Raw genomic sequence first — 14,995 nt, forward strand, 5'->3', positions numbered from 1 at the left:
TACAAAATTTAAGTTTGTTATTCAGTGCAATAAAAAGATAGGGCCACCTACCTGTAAGGACCCCTTTTTCTCAGGAGCATCAAGCTGAAATTTATGTCGAGCACTAAGGTCTATGGTCTCTTGGCAGTGTATATAATTTAAGCTTCTAAGGCAAAGTGTTCAAAAGATAGGGCCATATATGTGACATATTTTGCTACTCACATATTCACTCTTCAAAACCTATACATAAACTATCTATATACACAGCTGGACCATGGATTTTTCAACTTCGTTGTAATCTAGCCTTCACCTCTCAACAATTTGAGGAGTCATCAGAAATAAGTAGTAGTTCAGATTCCACTTTAAACTGTATGTTCCCTTTCCCCAGTTGTATAACTGGGGTATGTCAGGGACACACAAGTCACAGAAATGGCATCCAATAGAAAGACATGCAGCAGGCCATTGAGCCACACGAAATTATTATTATTATTATTATTATTATTATTATTATTATTATTATTATTACCATCATCATCATCTACTAACATAATTGAGTTTGCACAGAAACCTCAGTCTGTGAGTCCTACTTGCATGTGTTCAGCTCCCCCCCCCCCCCCCCCCCCCCCCTCCCAGTCCAGGTAATGATAGCTGTAGGAGATCCTGAAGTGCTGTGTATGATCCAAAGAAATGCTCCCATTCCCCCTCCACATGAGACTAATAAAATCCTAGTGAACAAGTGAGAAGCATTTGTAACAAACTGTGAGAGTTTGAAGCAATTCCAAAACACAGTGGAGTTCATATAACTCTAGGTACCTGAAATTGATAGTAGTTAAATTCTGAGAGTCAATCTAACAGTATATTGAAAGGATAGGCTTGAAAGGATAGGCTTGAAAGGATAGGCTTGAAAGGATAGGCTACTGAGAACAGGAAGTGGTGTATTTGTTGCAGTAGACGAGAAGCTCAGATTCACAGGGATAGTAGTAAAAGATTTATTTCTTGAAGATATTAACTGGTTTTACACAAACTGATTGCCTTTAAACATTTGAAACTGGCATCACACTCAGTTTTGTATTGTCAAAAATACAACACTTGCTATTACTGCAGTGTACTAACAAAAAATAACGAACAGAATAGACAGTTCTGACTTTTAGGGTGTGCACATTGATGAAATCGTAAACTGAAAAACCATATAGTAGACATGCTGGAACTTTCAGGTTCAGCTACTTCTGTCATGAGATAATTGCCAACTTTGGAACTAAAAAAAAATTGAGCTGATATATTTTCCATGTTTCCATTCATTGACATTCTATGGGAGTAACTCTAAGGGAGTAACTCCTTGCTTAGGGAGGTACTGCAAGACAGAATGTGAACAGAATCAAGTATGGATTTCACACATATGCATCTTGCAGGTATCTCTTTAAGAAACTGGGGACATTTAACTAAAACCTCACATAACTTTTATTCACAGGTGAAATTTATTGTCCACAGTTCATTGCAGCGTGAAAGTAGCAGAAATATTTACAAATATGTTATTAGAAAGAAAAATGATCTAGACTTTCCTCTGATAAATTTAGCTTTAACACAGAAAAGAGTGAAATAACAAGTTATAAAACTCCTTGACAATTTGCCTTTTGAAATACAATGTCCCATGGATTAAGATTGTAGGTCTTAGAGGATTTCTTTTTTTGAAGATAAATAAGTAGTCAGTTACAATCTGTAAATGGCCAGTATTCCTTTCCTGTTCATCTGCTCCCTCTCTCCTCTACCATCATCCACACTTCTGCAAAGCACCCTACCACTCCCCACCTCCTTTCTCCCCTTGCCCACTCCTCCCTACACACCCCCTCATCCCAGTCAAACTGCAGTGCCAGCACGATCTAGTGAGCCAGAGTGACTTGTGTGTGTGTGTGTGTGTGTGTGTGTGTGTGTGTGTGCGCGCGCGCGCACGCGTGGGTGGATGTGAATGTGTCAGTTGATTGTATGTAAAGCACAATGAAATTCAATGCCTGATAGCATTATTATTTGACAGCTTCACTCAAGAAACAAGAGATAATTAGTTATGATATTTTTAAAAACTGAATATCAAGCAATACAGGAGTAACAAATATACCTCACCTTCTAGATTCGTCTAGCATGCGAGCCCGTTCAAAACGTTCATTTGTAATCTGCCTCTGTAGGTCTGCCACTTGCCTGCTGTACTCAGCTGCTTGGGTCTGGTACCGTCGAAGATCTGCTGCCCCTGCATCTCTTGTGAACAAAACAAATATACCAGTTACAATAAAAATTCCAAGAAATTGCTGATAAAACTATACATGAGTTATTGCAAGTAAAATATCACAACATGCCATCAGAAAATTGTGAGAAATGTATACATGTACAGCACAGACAAGGTGTGTATTCTGAATTACGGATGGACTAAATGTGCTTGGAGTGAACATTGTAACACAAAAACAGCGAACAAGTAGGTACATGTGGAAGCAAAAACATTTAGTAGTATTTCTTCATACCACAAAAGAATTTCAGACAGATACTGCAGAGCAGTTTTCACTGATGCTTCACAGAACAAAGAAAGCATGGCAGGTATAATACATTTATATCACTTTGTAACACTGTAACAGCCATTTAACATGATGCATTAAAGGTCAGAAGAATTTTAAGTACACAAAACAGAATTAGGACTAGTATTAATATGATGAGAGACAGAATTCATGGCCAGTACTTAACTTGAGAAGACAGAATGTATAGTACTGCTGATACACACATTTAAAAATAAAATTGGGGTACTATCTGGCTTTCAGAAATAACACTTACTTCAATGGGAGGATGAGAGGGATGAGTTTTGAAAGGTTTTTAAGAAAAGCTAGGTTACTTTCACCCCAGGATAAAATAGGCCCACCTGTAGTGATGACCAGAACAGACAAATATGAACGAGATGGTGTCAGACAGAGTATGCCAGAGATGATACATTGATACACTGTGCCAACTTCAGCACGCAGATAATGATAGAGTGAGACTTACAGATGGGTTAGGTGGAACAGAAACATGAGACTGTGATGGTAAGATTTTTCTTTGTCTGCTTGACAATGATAAAAGAATGAATGGTGTCCTAGTCTAGTACAGGGTTGACTAGTGTCAAACCATGACTATTCAATTCATGTTGCAACTGTGATACAAATGACAAAATTCTTCTTATGACAAATTATTAGAATAGGCTGCCATGTTGAGTAGGGCATTATCCAATGGTGAATGTGTTTCAGTTTGTACAGCAAATATTAATTTCAGTACTTCCTTTAAGATGTACTGGCTGCAGCTTGCTTGTGAAATTTGCTAAGTGTTGTACTAGGTGACAAGTGCAAAGTACTTCACTGTTGTAGTCAGGAAAATCATTTGTTTGTAAATGTATGTTATCGAGTACAATAATAAGTAGAATAATTAAAAACTCATTCTGCCAAAGTGAATCAAGAGAGCTTGTAATAGTAAGGCACCAAATTTTAAAGATAGTTATCTTTCCATGACATATTCTTGTTATATAGGAAAAACAATTATATGTTTGTCAACAATGAAAGTGAAGTTCACAGCATTTCCTACTTTCCTTTTCCAAGCATGTCATTTTATGTTTTGAATAATTTTATTGTCCCTTAGGACAGCTGTCACATCCACAAGTATTCTGAAAGTTTATAATACAACACTGGTCTCAATTGTTCTATTAGAATTTTGAATAGGATCACAGTCTCTGAGCAGTCAAAGAATTTGCAGTGAGGTGGTCAGCATTCTGGGTTGAGAATCATGACAGCCATCTACGTCTTCTGTTGACGGACAGTACTTGCCCTGCTGCTGAACGTGCACTGCACACTATACTTTTCTTTTATTGAAGAATTTTTTGAGCAAAATAATACAGTAGCGACAAAGCTGCTGCTAGGATCTCAGACAAACATGTACATTTATACAGCAAGCCATTTGACACTGCACCACCAGCATACACAGTAACTGTCTGCTTAACTTCTTCCACTTCTACTTGGAAGTAACAACTGTCACTGCCAGTCAGTGGATAGGCTTTTTGCCACATACTATTGAACATAATGAACAGGAAGCCTGTAGTCGCCCCCCCCCCCCCCCCTCCCCCGAGCAATCCAACCAAAACAAATGTTGCCTTATAATGACATAATATATAGTAGAATATTTATTAGAAGTCTATTTCATTTGTAGTTACAAAACTATTATAACAATCACCCATGAAATTTTCAATCAAAATTACATTCACAATAAAACAATAAAACTTCGAACTTACAGATCAGCTTGTAGATCTGATACTTTCTGCCTCAGGCGAGTCACCTCGCATTCAGCATCTTGGGATGATCGCCGAAACCTCAATGCCTCTTGACGACTACTGTCCAGGATTTCTTCCAAAGAGACGACAGTTGCTTGTTCCTTTGACAGTTGCACTTGTAAACATTCCACCTCTTTCCGCAGCTGACACACTTCTCTCTCAAGCTGATGGATGAGAAAGATCATTAGAGCATCACCAAATGCTAATCAGTGTATTGTCAATAGGTAGCTATGATGTGATAGAATTGAAGATATAATTATTACTATACAACTATAATGTACATCAGTGCTGTTGGACAGGAAATAGACAAAATTTTACTACTGTGTCATGAGATGCCTTCTTAATCTAATTTTATTATCAACAGCTCTCTGCATATTTTAAATTCTGAAATAGAATTCTGACCATATGTAATTGATAATTTATGGTTAACACCCCCTTCAGTCCATTATTTGTAAATAAATCATTTAATCCTAACTTTCTTCTTGTCTCACTTCTTGCGAGTATCCTGATAGTATGCTACGTTGCTCCTTCTACCCTCTTTTCTTTGCCACATTACACCCTATTCTTCTGCTACATGTATGTTATCAAGATGACTAAATCCATCGGAAAATTCACCTTGATACAATCTCTTACAACTGTCTTGCCGAACACAATACACAAGATTATATATAGCATCCATTTAGCTTGCTGCATCACCATTGCATTTATAAAGTTGCCATTAGGTATGGATAGACGTGGTCAATCTGTCTGTATTAACTCTTTGAGAGACATAGACATGTTGATACATTGTGCTGTCCAATTGCCTCAGGACATACATGCTCACACTACCCAGTTGGCCTCTGAGTGCTATGCCTTTGTTTACACTGTTCACCCAAAAACTTCAGAGACTGCTTTTATGGCTGGGATATAAGTGATGTCATCAGTTAACTATAGTGGCACCTTGAACTAACTATTATAAACAACAGATGTACTTTCAACCAATCAGTTGTGAGCAAGCTGTGTTTAAGTACCGGACACGTGACTGTAGTGTGTCAGTGGTGTTATGGTACAAATCAGAATTGGGTAACGAACTGAACATCTCTAAATTAAGTGGTCAAGACATTCTCCAGAATGTTTTGATGAACAGAGAAGTATGTACAAAGTATGTCCTGCTCTCCTTGACTACCAAACAACATATGGATTCCTGCCACCACTTGATCGAAATGAAAAGCACAGGCAATTCTTTTCTGGAACAAATCATTATGGGTGATGAGATTTTGTGATATCAAAACAAACTCACCCACAAAATGATAACATGCAGTAATTTACATCAAAGGTAATGCTTTGAGGACATAACCAACATTCAAGCCAATGTGACATGCAAGTTGAACAAAATCCCAAAGAAGAACTTTTCTAGCAGATACACATGGTTGCATGAACTTCCTGTACATTGTCTTGCAGTGGGGAAAACATTGTAGAAAACCTGTAGCATTTAAACTCCCATCATAGTGTTTCTTTATTGTTTATTAATCCAGTCTCGAAATCTTCAGACTGATGAGGTACACTTGCTGCTGCACAGGTATGTGTATGCTGTGGATGTATTAATGTGAACAGCTATTTTTGTGTGCCAGTTTCCAGTTGGCTGCTCAAGGTTAAAGTAGCTTATTTGAAATATCTGCATGCTATTTGGAATCTTGTGTTAATGTTTTTGACTTCTCCTTACATTTTCGATTTTCGGTATTACCATCAGAGCATTATTCTCCTCATTTTCCTGTTATACAAAGGCAGACTTATCTCAGTAAATGAAAATGACATATCATAGTAACTGAACAAGGGAGAAATCATAGAGATGGTATGAATGACAATGAGATTGACTTTTGATACTAAAAATTGTACTGATTCTTCTATACAATCTTGATTCAACAGTTGAACAGGGACATCAGCTGTTAAATATTGATGAAAGATTTTTCTTTCTTTTCATTCATATGCATTCATCATACAGGTACATTTGACTTGTCAGAGGGCCACCCTGCAATTTTTAGGTTACATTGCTTTCCAAGTAAATTTGGTACTTGTAGATGGGCAACGTATACTGCAAATTTGTACATCACAGCAAAGTTTGTGGATGTCAACTGATTGCTGGGTACTATCAAAATAAACAGAATGGTCCAATCTGCAGTATTTTCCTTTGGCAATTGCTGCTTCTACTGAAACTGTACTAACTCTACATGTCTGTCTTCCATACAAATTTTCTCTAACAAAAATACCTAGTGGAAAAATTAGAAGTTATTGAGATATGATAGGAAGTGCCTTGGTCAGGCTGGATGCTGTTGGCAGTTAGTCTTGAAAGCAGCCTCTTACCAGAGGCATTCTGTTGCACCCCATGTGATGCGACTGAATGATGGATGACATGCCAGTCACAGCCAAGTATGATATTCATTGTTTCCAGAAAGGCTTTCCCAGGTCTGAATGACGTATTACAAGGAATGCTTCATCCAAGGGCTGCTCAAAAAATGATGCACTCTTCACATGAGAGTGAGGAACATCCAAAGTTATGTGCCTGATGTCATTCTCAGTTACATAGTTAAGGTTGCACTTCAAATTATTGCCTGCACTCCCAAATGTAATTAAATGATTATGCTTACAAAGAGCATTTCACAAAGAACCTGAATCACAAGCAGGAACCTAAACAATTTGCATTCACAATAAATGCAAATATAATTGCAAATTTTGCCTCAAAATGCTAAAACACAAAATTGCATAATAGGTGCTGTTCCACAGTGAATTGTATCCACGTGAACTATTCTATTAGAGAGAGTTTGAAATAGCTTAATTTTTTGCATATAATTATTAAAAATGTAACCAATTTTTGGATACTGCTACTTCAGATCATATGACAAAGCCCACTTGGGAAAGTTAATATGGATAAGAACACATTTGCAAGATAAAAAGTACACTAAGATAACAATATATTGGTGCACTTGATACTCTGGTGCCCTGCCATCTCTTCATACTTCAATGGTCTGTATAAGATACACACCATGTAATGCAATGTAGGACTTAACTGTGGGGGCCTAGCATCTTCGAACAATGAAACAAATACATTTGTCTGCTAGCTAATGTTCAAAAATTGGAAGAATGTGTACACTTCAACATGGGAGTTTCAGGTTTGAACTATGCTTGCATCAAATGCTGGTAGAGGTCAAGCTTGAACTTCCTTGTTTACAACACTGGCAACACCAGCAAGCATTTGCACAACAGCTACACTCCTGGAAATTGAAATAAGAACACCGTGAATTCATTGTCCCAGGAAGGGGAAACTTTATTGACACATTCCTGGGGTCAGATACATCACATGATCACACTGACAGAACCACAGGCACATAGACACAGGCAACAGAGCATGCACAATGTCGGCACTAGTACAGTGTATATCCACCTTTCGCAGCAATGCAGGCTGCTATTCTCCCATGGAGACGATCGTAGAGATGCTGGATGTAGTCCTGTGGAACGCCTTGCCATGCCATTTCCACCTGGCGCCTCAGTTGGACCAGCGTTCGTGCTGGACGTGCAGACCGCGTGAGACGACGCTTCATCCAGTCCCAAACATGCTCAATGGGGGACAGATCCGGAGATCTTGCTGGCCAGGGTTGTTGACTTATACCTTCTAGAGCACGTTGGGTGGCACGGGATACATGCGGATGTGCATTGTCCTGTTGGAACAGCAAGTTCCCTTGCCGGTGTAGGAATGGTAGAACGATGGGTTCGATGACAGTTTGGATGTACCGTGCACTATTCAGTGTCCCCTCGACGATCACCAGAGGTGTACGGCCAGTGTAGGAGATCACTCCCCACACCATGATGCATGCTACCAGTGTTAAAGACTGCGATGGAGCTCCGTATGCCACGGCAAACTGGCTGACACTGACAGCAGCGGTGCACAAATGCTGCGCAGCTAGCGCCATTCGAAGGCCAACACCGCGGTTCCTCGTGTGTCCGCTGTGCCGTGTGTGTGATCATTGCTTGTACAGCCCTCTCGCAGTGTCCGGAGCAAGTATGGTGGGTCTGACACACCGGTGTCAATGTGTTCTTTTTTCCATTTCCAGGAGTGTATTACGGAAAGGTCACTTACACAAAATGAATTTTCAGAATTGCAAGCTGCAGTTTGACCAGTTACATTAAGGCTATATCAACTGACTGAACTGTGGTCAAGCCTGCAAAATTACTGTATAGATCAAGGAGACTCTGCATGTCTGATAGCTTCAGTCTAAAAATCTTCAATGACACTAGTATTTTGGAGACACACAACAAAAGCTTTGTGGCAGACAAAGCAGTCTGACAGCACAATTTGTATATACTAAGACTAGAAAGGTAGGGGTTAAAAGACAAAAGAAGTCTAGTAACAGAATCTGCAGAATATCAATTTGTACCATTCATGGGGATTCATGGCCATGTCACCCATACTTGACAACACTACAGATAAAACCAACAACGTACTTAACGTAGAATTAGGACCAAAAATAACTCTGTTCGCAGGGGCACACTTTCGGTGTGGTCGATGTATAGTTACTGTTTTTGTTTTCTGGTCACTACAGTGCAATATGCAGATACAATAAGTCGGCAGTTTGCCTCAAGTGTAAACAAGTTAGAATTATCATCAGCAGAGTGGCATGGAGTAGTGTGGAGAAACAAGCCTAGCCTCCTCTCATAAGGCAGTCAGCCTATGCCTGTGTTTCATGTTTCTGTGAAAGCAGAACTGTTCCTTCTCATCCTGTCTGGTAAGTCTCCACTGCTCCAGGGTTCTGGGTGACTTTTCCAAACTCCTCCCATTCTCTAAATATCACCACTCTTTTACCTTCAGCCCTCTTCTTTCCCCTTCATCCTTCTGCCAGAAGACGAATACACTGGCTCTGAAAGTTTGTGGGTTTCAATACCTTTATGTGTATTTTCCCCTGCTCCTGCTTGTTGAATCAATTTTTCATTCATCCAATAACTGTATATTTTCAAAAACTGTTTATTGTTGCTGCTATATTTTTCAGTTCAACGTATTTGTTCAGTTACAGATATTGATTACAGGATTCCTAAATGTGATTATTCCTCTAGAATGGTAGCCAAATCAGAATTATTTAGTAACAATAGTGTGATGCAACTACATCAATATTGATTTTATAGTTTGAATAATGATATTTATTATTGCAACTAGGTAACAATCATTCTCAAAAAGTCTTCCAATTGAATCTGCGGCCAGATCATATAATTATCTACACACAGTATCTCAGCAATCGAAATGGTCACCATCTTAAGGTCAGAACAATATCTGCTAATCTCATTAATAAATAGTGTTCTCACATGAAGATGCCAGCCAGATGGACCACTGAAATAATGTGTTTTGATGACTGTATAATCTGGCTGCAGACACAACAATAATATATTCAGTTAAGATGCTGGAAAAGTCTACACAGTCACTACAGAAAGTAATATTGAAATGATTTGTAGAATGATTAAAACAAATTATTCTACAAATTATTTCAAGATTTTTTTGATCTTTGGGACTATCTAAAGCATGATATTATAACTGCTGTAGAAATGAATGTGAGCTTACTTCACAAAACACTACTAAAAATTGAAATTGAATGTCTTAATTTAGTTGCTAAATTATACACAAGTAATATTTTGTGAACACTGAAGTAACATAATTTAGTAATTGTTGAAATGTCATAAAACCAAAACTTAACCTATGTCAATTTGAACCATTGTGACATATTTGTTAGCACTTAACATACATATTTCTAATGTAAAAACACACTTGCACTACTAAAGCTTCAAGATAATTAAAATTAGGGTTTAAAAGCTACTCTTTTTCAAAAATCCAAATCTAAATTATTATTTTTTTAAAAAGCTAAGAGTACTCCAGTAAGGTAACTGTCTTTCACTTATTTCTTTATTTCAGAAATGATTAGGAGCTAGATGTAATAAAGCTATCATAATTTCTTCCCTCATCATTGTGCTCAATTTCTCATTGCCTCGCCACTATAGACTCATCAAATCAAATCAGTGCGTAACACACTTTTAAATAAATTCCAGCTGTAATGTTGATAAGTGTTTCAAATTTACCTGAATTATGTTTTGTAATCCTACGACTCTTGTATGGAATGGATGTACGGGAAATTAATAAGGCAACAATGACGAAGAGTGAACTGCGTCTGGATCAAGAAGCGTTAAAAATACCCTGAACACACATAATTACTTATGAAGACATTCTAAGGTTAATCGATAAGGATCAGGAATTGGAGACCATAACATAAATCAGAAAACTAGAGTATTTTGGCCATCTTATTAGAAGAGATATATATATATATAACATTCTAATATTGTTAACAGAAGCAAAAGTTCTAGAGAAAAGATCAGTAGGAAGAAGATGAACTTCATAGCTGTAGAACCTGTGAAAGTGGTTCACTTACATTTCCCTATAACTGTTTAGAGCTGAAAAGTCATAAACAATATTAGATGTAATTATTGCCAAACTCCAAAGACAGGCAGCACCAGAAGAAGAAGAAGAAGAAGAAGAAGAAGAAGAAGTGAAACTGTCTTCCATGATTCCTACTTGGCATTTAACAATACTTAATTAATGTACAGGAAGTTTTAACCTTATTTTAAATACAAGCAAACACTAATGTTACAATAACTCAGTACTATATTGGAATCTATGCGAGGGCTGGGCTTTGGAACAATTTAATTTTGGTGATGTGCCTTCATCTATATATACACACTCAGAAAGCCACTATACAGGGCATGGCAGTACACTTTCCATTTGTCACCTTAAAAATAAATAAATTGTTTGCTTTATCTTCAACATAAATTTCTGCTAATCATATATCCATCTTTCATTTTATAGAATTGTAGCTCAGCTCTTACTCACATCATTCCTGTTGTGATTTAATATTTCAAATCATAGAAATTCGGCAGAATAATAACTGAAATTCCTGAATGGAAAAATATGTAAAATAAGGCAAAAGCGAGCATTTACTTATAGAATGTTGGTGTGTGTGTGGTGCACAGAAACATGTTACAAATTTGGGAAATCTGTGGTAAGGTCTTATGGGACCAAACTGCTGAGGTCATTGGTCCCTAAGCTTACTTATCTACTTAATCTAACTTAAACTAACTTATGCTAAGGACAATGCACACATTTTGCCCGAGGGAGGACTCAAACCTCCGACGGGGGGTGCCGCATGGACCGTGACAAGACGCCTCAGACCGTGTGGGTACCCTGCGCGTCAAGCACATAACAGAAAAAAATTAACACTGCCTATTGAGCTCCTTCTCTTTTTCTAGTAAGAGTATAGACATTCACAAACAACCACACAGATAGCCAAACATACACACTCAAAGTAGCATCTAGACTGGTTATTGAATATTGGTTATAGAAAGCAGTTGTTGGGAGGATGGGGGTGGGGAGGGGGTAGGAAAGGATGAACAGGTCAAGGAAAGGGTGGTACGATAGTGTGAAGCAAGTCTTTCACCTTATATCTCAGGTTGAATTTTCTTTCTATTACAGTCACCACAACCTGAAGTAATAATTTCGACAATTTCTTTGAAATTTTGTTTATCTGTTAGCACTCTTCTTCATCACCACCAATAACTAGTCAACATAGGTATAAACCTGACCTTGATCCTCTGTTCATCAGACTCTGCTGCCTGTTCCTGAAGGGCCTCCTTCTGGCTGTCCAGAGTGACACAGAGATCCCGAACTGTGACAAGGTCTGCCTCTGCTCTCCGCAGCTTGTCTGTATGTTGTCGAATTTGTGTTTCAAAGCCTGCAACTTTTCCTGTCAGTTCTGCAAGCTGGAAAAGAAAGACAGATTGATTATAATCAATCATGTAATTAATAAAGAGCAATACATAAATAATCTTCATTAATGTAGAAACAGAGAGTAATGAAAAAGAATCTCCCTCTGAATATTTTCCTTCACTTGTTTTTTTCTTTCACGTCCTTTATGCTTCTGTTTCTCATTCACAGCACTTTTATTTTGCTCCATTCATCTATTGTCTGTTAATTTTGCTGTCATTCTATGAATTTCATCATTGCTTCACTGTCTACTGTCTCGTATCTCCTAACACAATGCATATGCTGGTGAGCGAACAGCTAAGTAAAACTTATCGAGTCATGGAATTGTAAGAGTTGGTTCAGATTGCGAGGCCAAGTCTAGGGTAGGCAGCTGGACTGCCCCAGTAAGCTATGTGGTCACCGGCTTTATCAGGAGTACAAGGGAGCAGCCACTCCTTGTAATATGACTCCAGAGGTCCTTTGCATCAGGTAGTCAGTCTGTACAGATCAGTCTTGAAGTAACATGTTGGGAAACCAATAGTGTTGTTTCACACTTGATTTTGGGCAAGAATTTTAATATTTGGCCACACTTTGGAAAATTCCTCTTCTCTCCCCCCTCCCCACCCTTTCCCATATCTCTGACCTTGACCCTTGTTTTATAGACACTTAAAATGAATTGGTAAATTGGTTGGCCTCATTAGTATACCGGATATCAGAGACCTTAGTATTTAAAATAGTTTTAACCTGAAAATGCCTAGGATTATGAAGTTTCAGATAATTGAGATTATGTAACAATTTGCTAATAATAAGCCACAAATAATATCTACCTCTTTTCTGTTAAAATCAAATGTGAGGAAGAAAATGAAACAATATATAGTTTTGTTTAAAATTACATATAAGAAGAAAGAATATTTAAGCAAGAAACAATATGTCTAATGGTTTAAATGCCCTGCTATTGTAATTAAAACTAACTATGGAGAAAGAAAACGAAACTGCACATTTTCAAACGCATTTTTCTTCTCAGAGTCAATTTTAACAGAAAATATGTACATTCTTGTTTAAAAGAATATATAACCTATGCCCAACTGAATATTTATTAGAGTATCATGTAAAAATTACATCTGCAGAGAACCAGATATTAATTTTCAAGAAATTATTATTTACTTTTTCAAGCGTTGAAGTTGTTCCACTAGACCTGATTATAAAACTTGCTATGTCAGCAAAGAGAACTGTTTCTGCTTCTTGGATACATGATGGCAGTTTATTTATCTACAACAAGAACATGAGCAGACCCAGTGCCAAGCCCCATTGTACAACTGTTGTGATTATACTCCATTCCAAAGATACTGTCTCATTGTGTACACCCCCAGAGCTCCTTAATACAACACCATACATAATTTTATTCAGATAGTACAAAACCCAGTAATCAGCAAGATCTCTGATGACATAATATTTTAGCTTGTTTAGGACAATATTGTGACTGCACACTTAAATGCTGTTTGACAAGTCACAGTAAACACCATTTGGCAATATTTTGTCTTTTTGATTTTGTATAAACTCATTGGTGAATTGAAAAATAGCATGTTCTGTGGAAAGACACTCATAAAACCCATACTAAGACTACATACCTTATTTTGAGAGTGGTGTGTTATGGTTCTTGCATACATAATCTTTTCGAAAACCCTAAGAAGCACATACACAGCACGACTGGTTGACACTTCTGTGTTACTAGCTTTCAAGTAAAAGAGTGTGACAAGAGGAGCATATTTCAGTCTGCTTGCAAGTATTCTATGTGATAGAGATGTGCTGCATATATGAAGAACAGGATATTAGTATATTACTTGAGATATTATCAGTGACATCAGCTTTTCTGAATTGCTCAGGTTGGAACTTTCCCTGCAATATATCCCACTTTCCCGTAACCCTCCTGCCCTCAACCTTCATTAGTCACTGTCCTCACCCATCCAGCCCCCTCCCTGTTCCCATTCCAGCACTACACAGCCGTCATTTCACCACCACACCCAGTCTTTTAATTTCTTTATTTTTATTTCTCTCCTTTCCGCTACTTACCCCTTCCCCTCTCCGCACCTTCTCTCCTGCCCTCCATCTAAATTGCAACACTTCACTTCACTGTCCGTCACTCCCATCATACTGTCCCTCGCCCTCCCTGCCCCAGTCTCCTTCTTACCCCCACCCAGTCACCACTCCCATCATGCACTGGTGCTGCTGCTCGCAGTGTAGTTTCAGCTTTCTGAGACTGTAGATGTGTGTGTGTGTGTGTGTGTGTGTGTGCGTGCGCGCACGCGCATGTGTGTATGTATGTCTACTGCTGACAAAGGCCTTAATGGCTGAAAGCTTTAATTGTGCGAGTCTTTTTATTGTGCCTATCACGACTCAGCATCTCCGCTATATGGTGAGTAGCAACTTTCCTTTTCACGTATTGTAACTGCTACCATTTATTAATTAGCTGTTTTCTTTAATAATAAAGTCTTTGCATTCCTCAACTCATTTCCTGGTTTCTCTTTTTAACTTTCGCCCACAAAGATTTAATTCTACTGTCTCAGTTATTAATTCTGAACATTATAAAGGTTTATATGTTATTTTTAATCAGTTTTTAATAATAATAAATGTCTTATAAAATGTAATCTACACTAATAATAAAACTGCAAAACTGTCATGTCCTGCTTGAATACGTTACTCTACGAAACTAGTAGATGAATTATCATGAGATTTTTACAGATTATTTGAGCATAGCTTTGGGCAACATATAGGGCTTACTTAAAATTGGATCACAGAAAAAAAGATATTGTAGTTATAGTTTTAGGAGACTGCTCAGCTTAGTACTTTAGTAGTATGCCTTCAGATGTGGTACACCAAAGATC

At 37.9% G+C, this 14,995-nt stretch overlaps 1 protein-coding gene across 2 annotated transcripts in view; it reads right to left on the bottom strand.

Annotated features, from left to right (window-relative positions):
- LOC126281309 (centrosomal protein of 135 kDa) overlaps nucleotides 1-14,995 on the bottom strand; it is a 355,520-nt gene that overhangs the window by 14,463 nt on the left and 326,062 nt on the right. For both annotated transcript variants that reach the window (XM_049980149.1, XM_049980148.1), the window contains exons 20-22: nucleotides 11,954-12,130; nucleotides 4,268-4,470; nucleotides 2,095-2,226 (exon numbers count right to left, since the gene is read on the bottom strand). In XM_049980149.1, coding sequence (XP_049836106.1) covers nucleotides 2,095-2,226; nucleotides 4,268-4,470; nucleotides 11,954-12,130 — 512 coding nt within the window. The remainder of the gene's footprint in view (nucleotides 1-2,094; nucleotides 2,227-4,267; nucleotides 4,471-11,953; nucleotides 12,131-14,995) is intronic.

The sequence above is a fragment of the Schistocerca gregaria genome, chromosome 7 (assembly GCF_023897955.1).
Source record: "Schistocerca gregaria isolate iqSchGreg1 chromosome 7, iqSchGreg1.2, whole genome shotgun sequence".
Taxonomy (NCBI): Eukaryota; Metazoa; Arthropoda; class Insecta; order Orthoptera; family Acrididae; genus Schistocerca; species Schistocerca gregaria.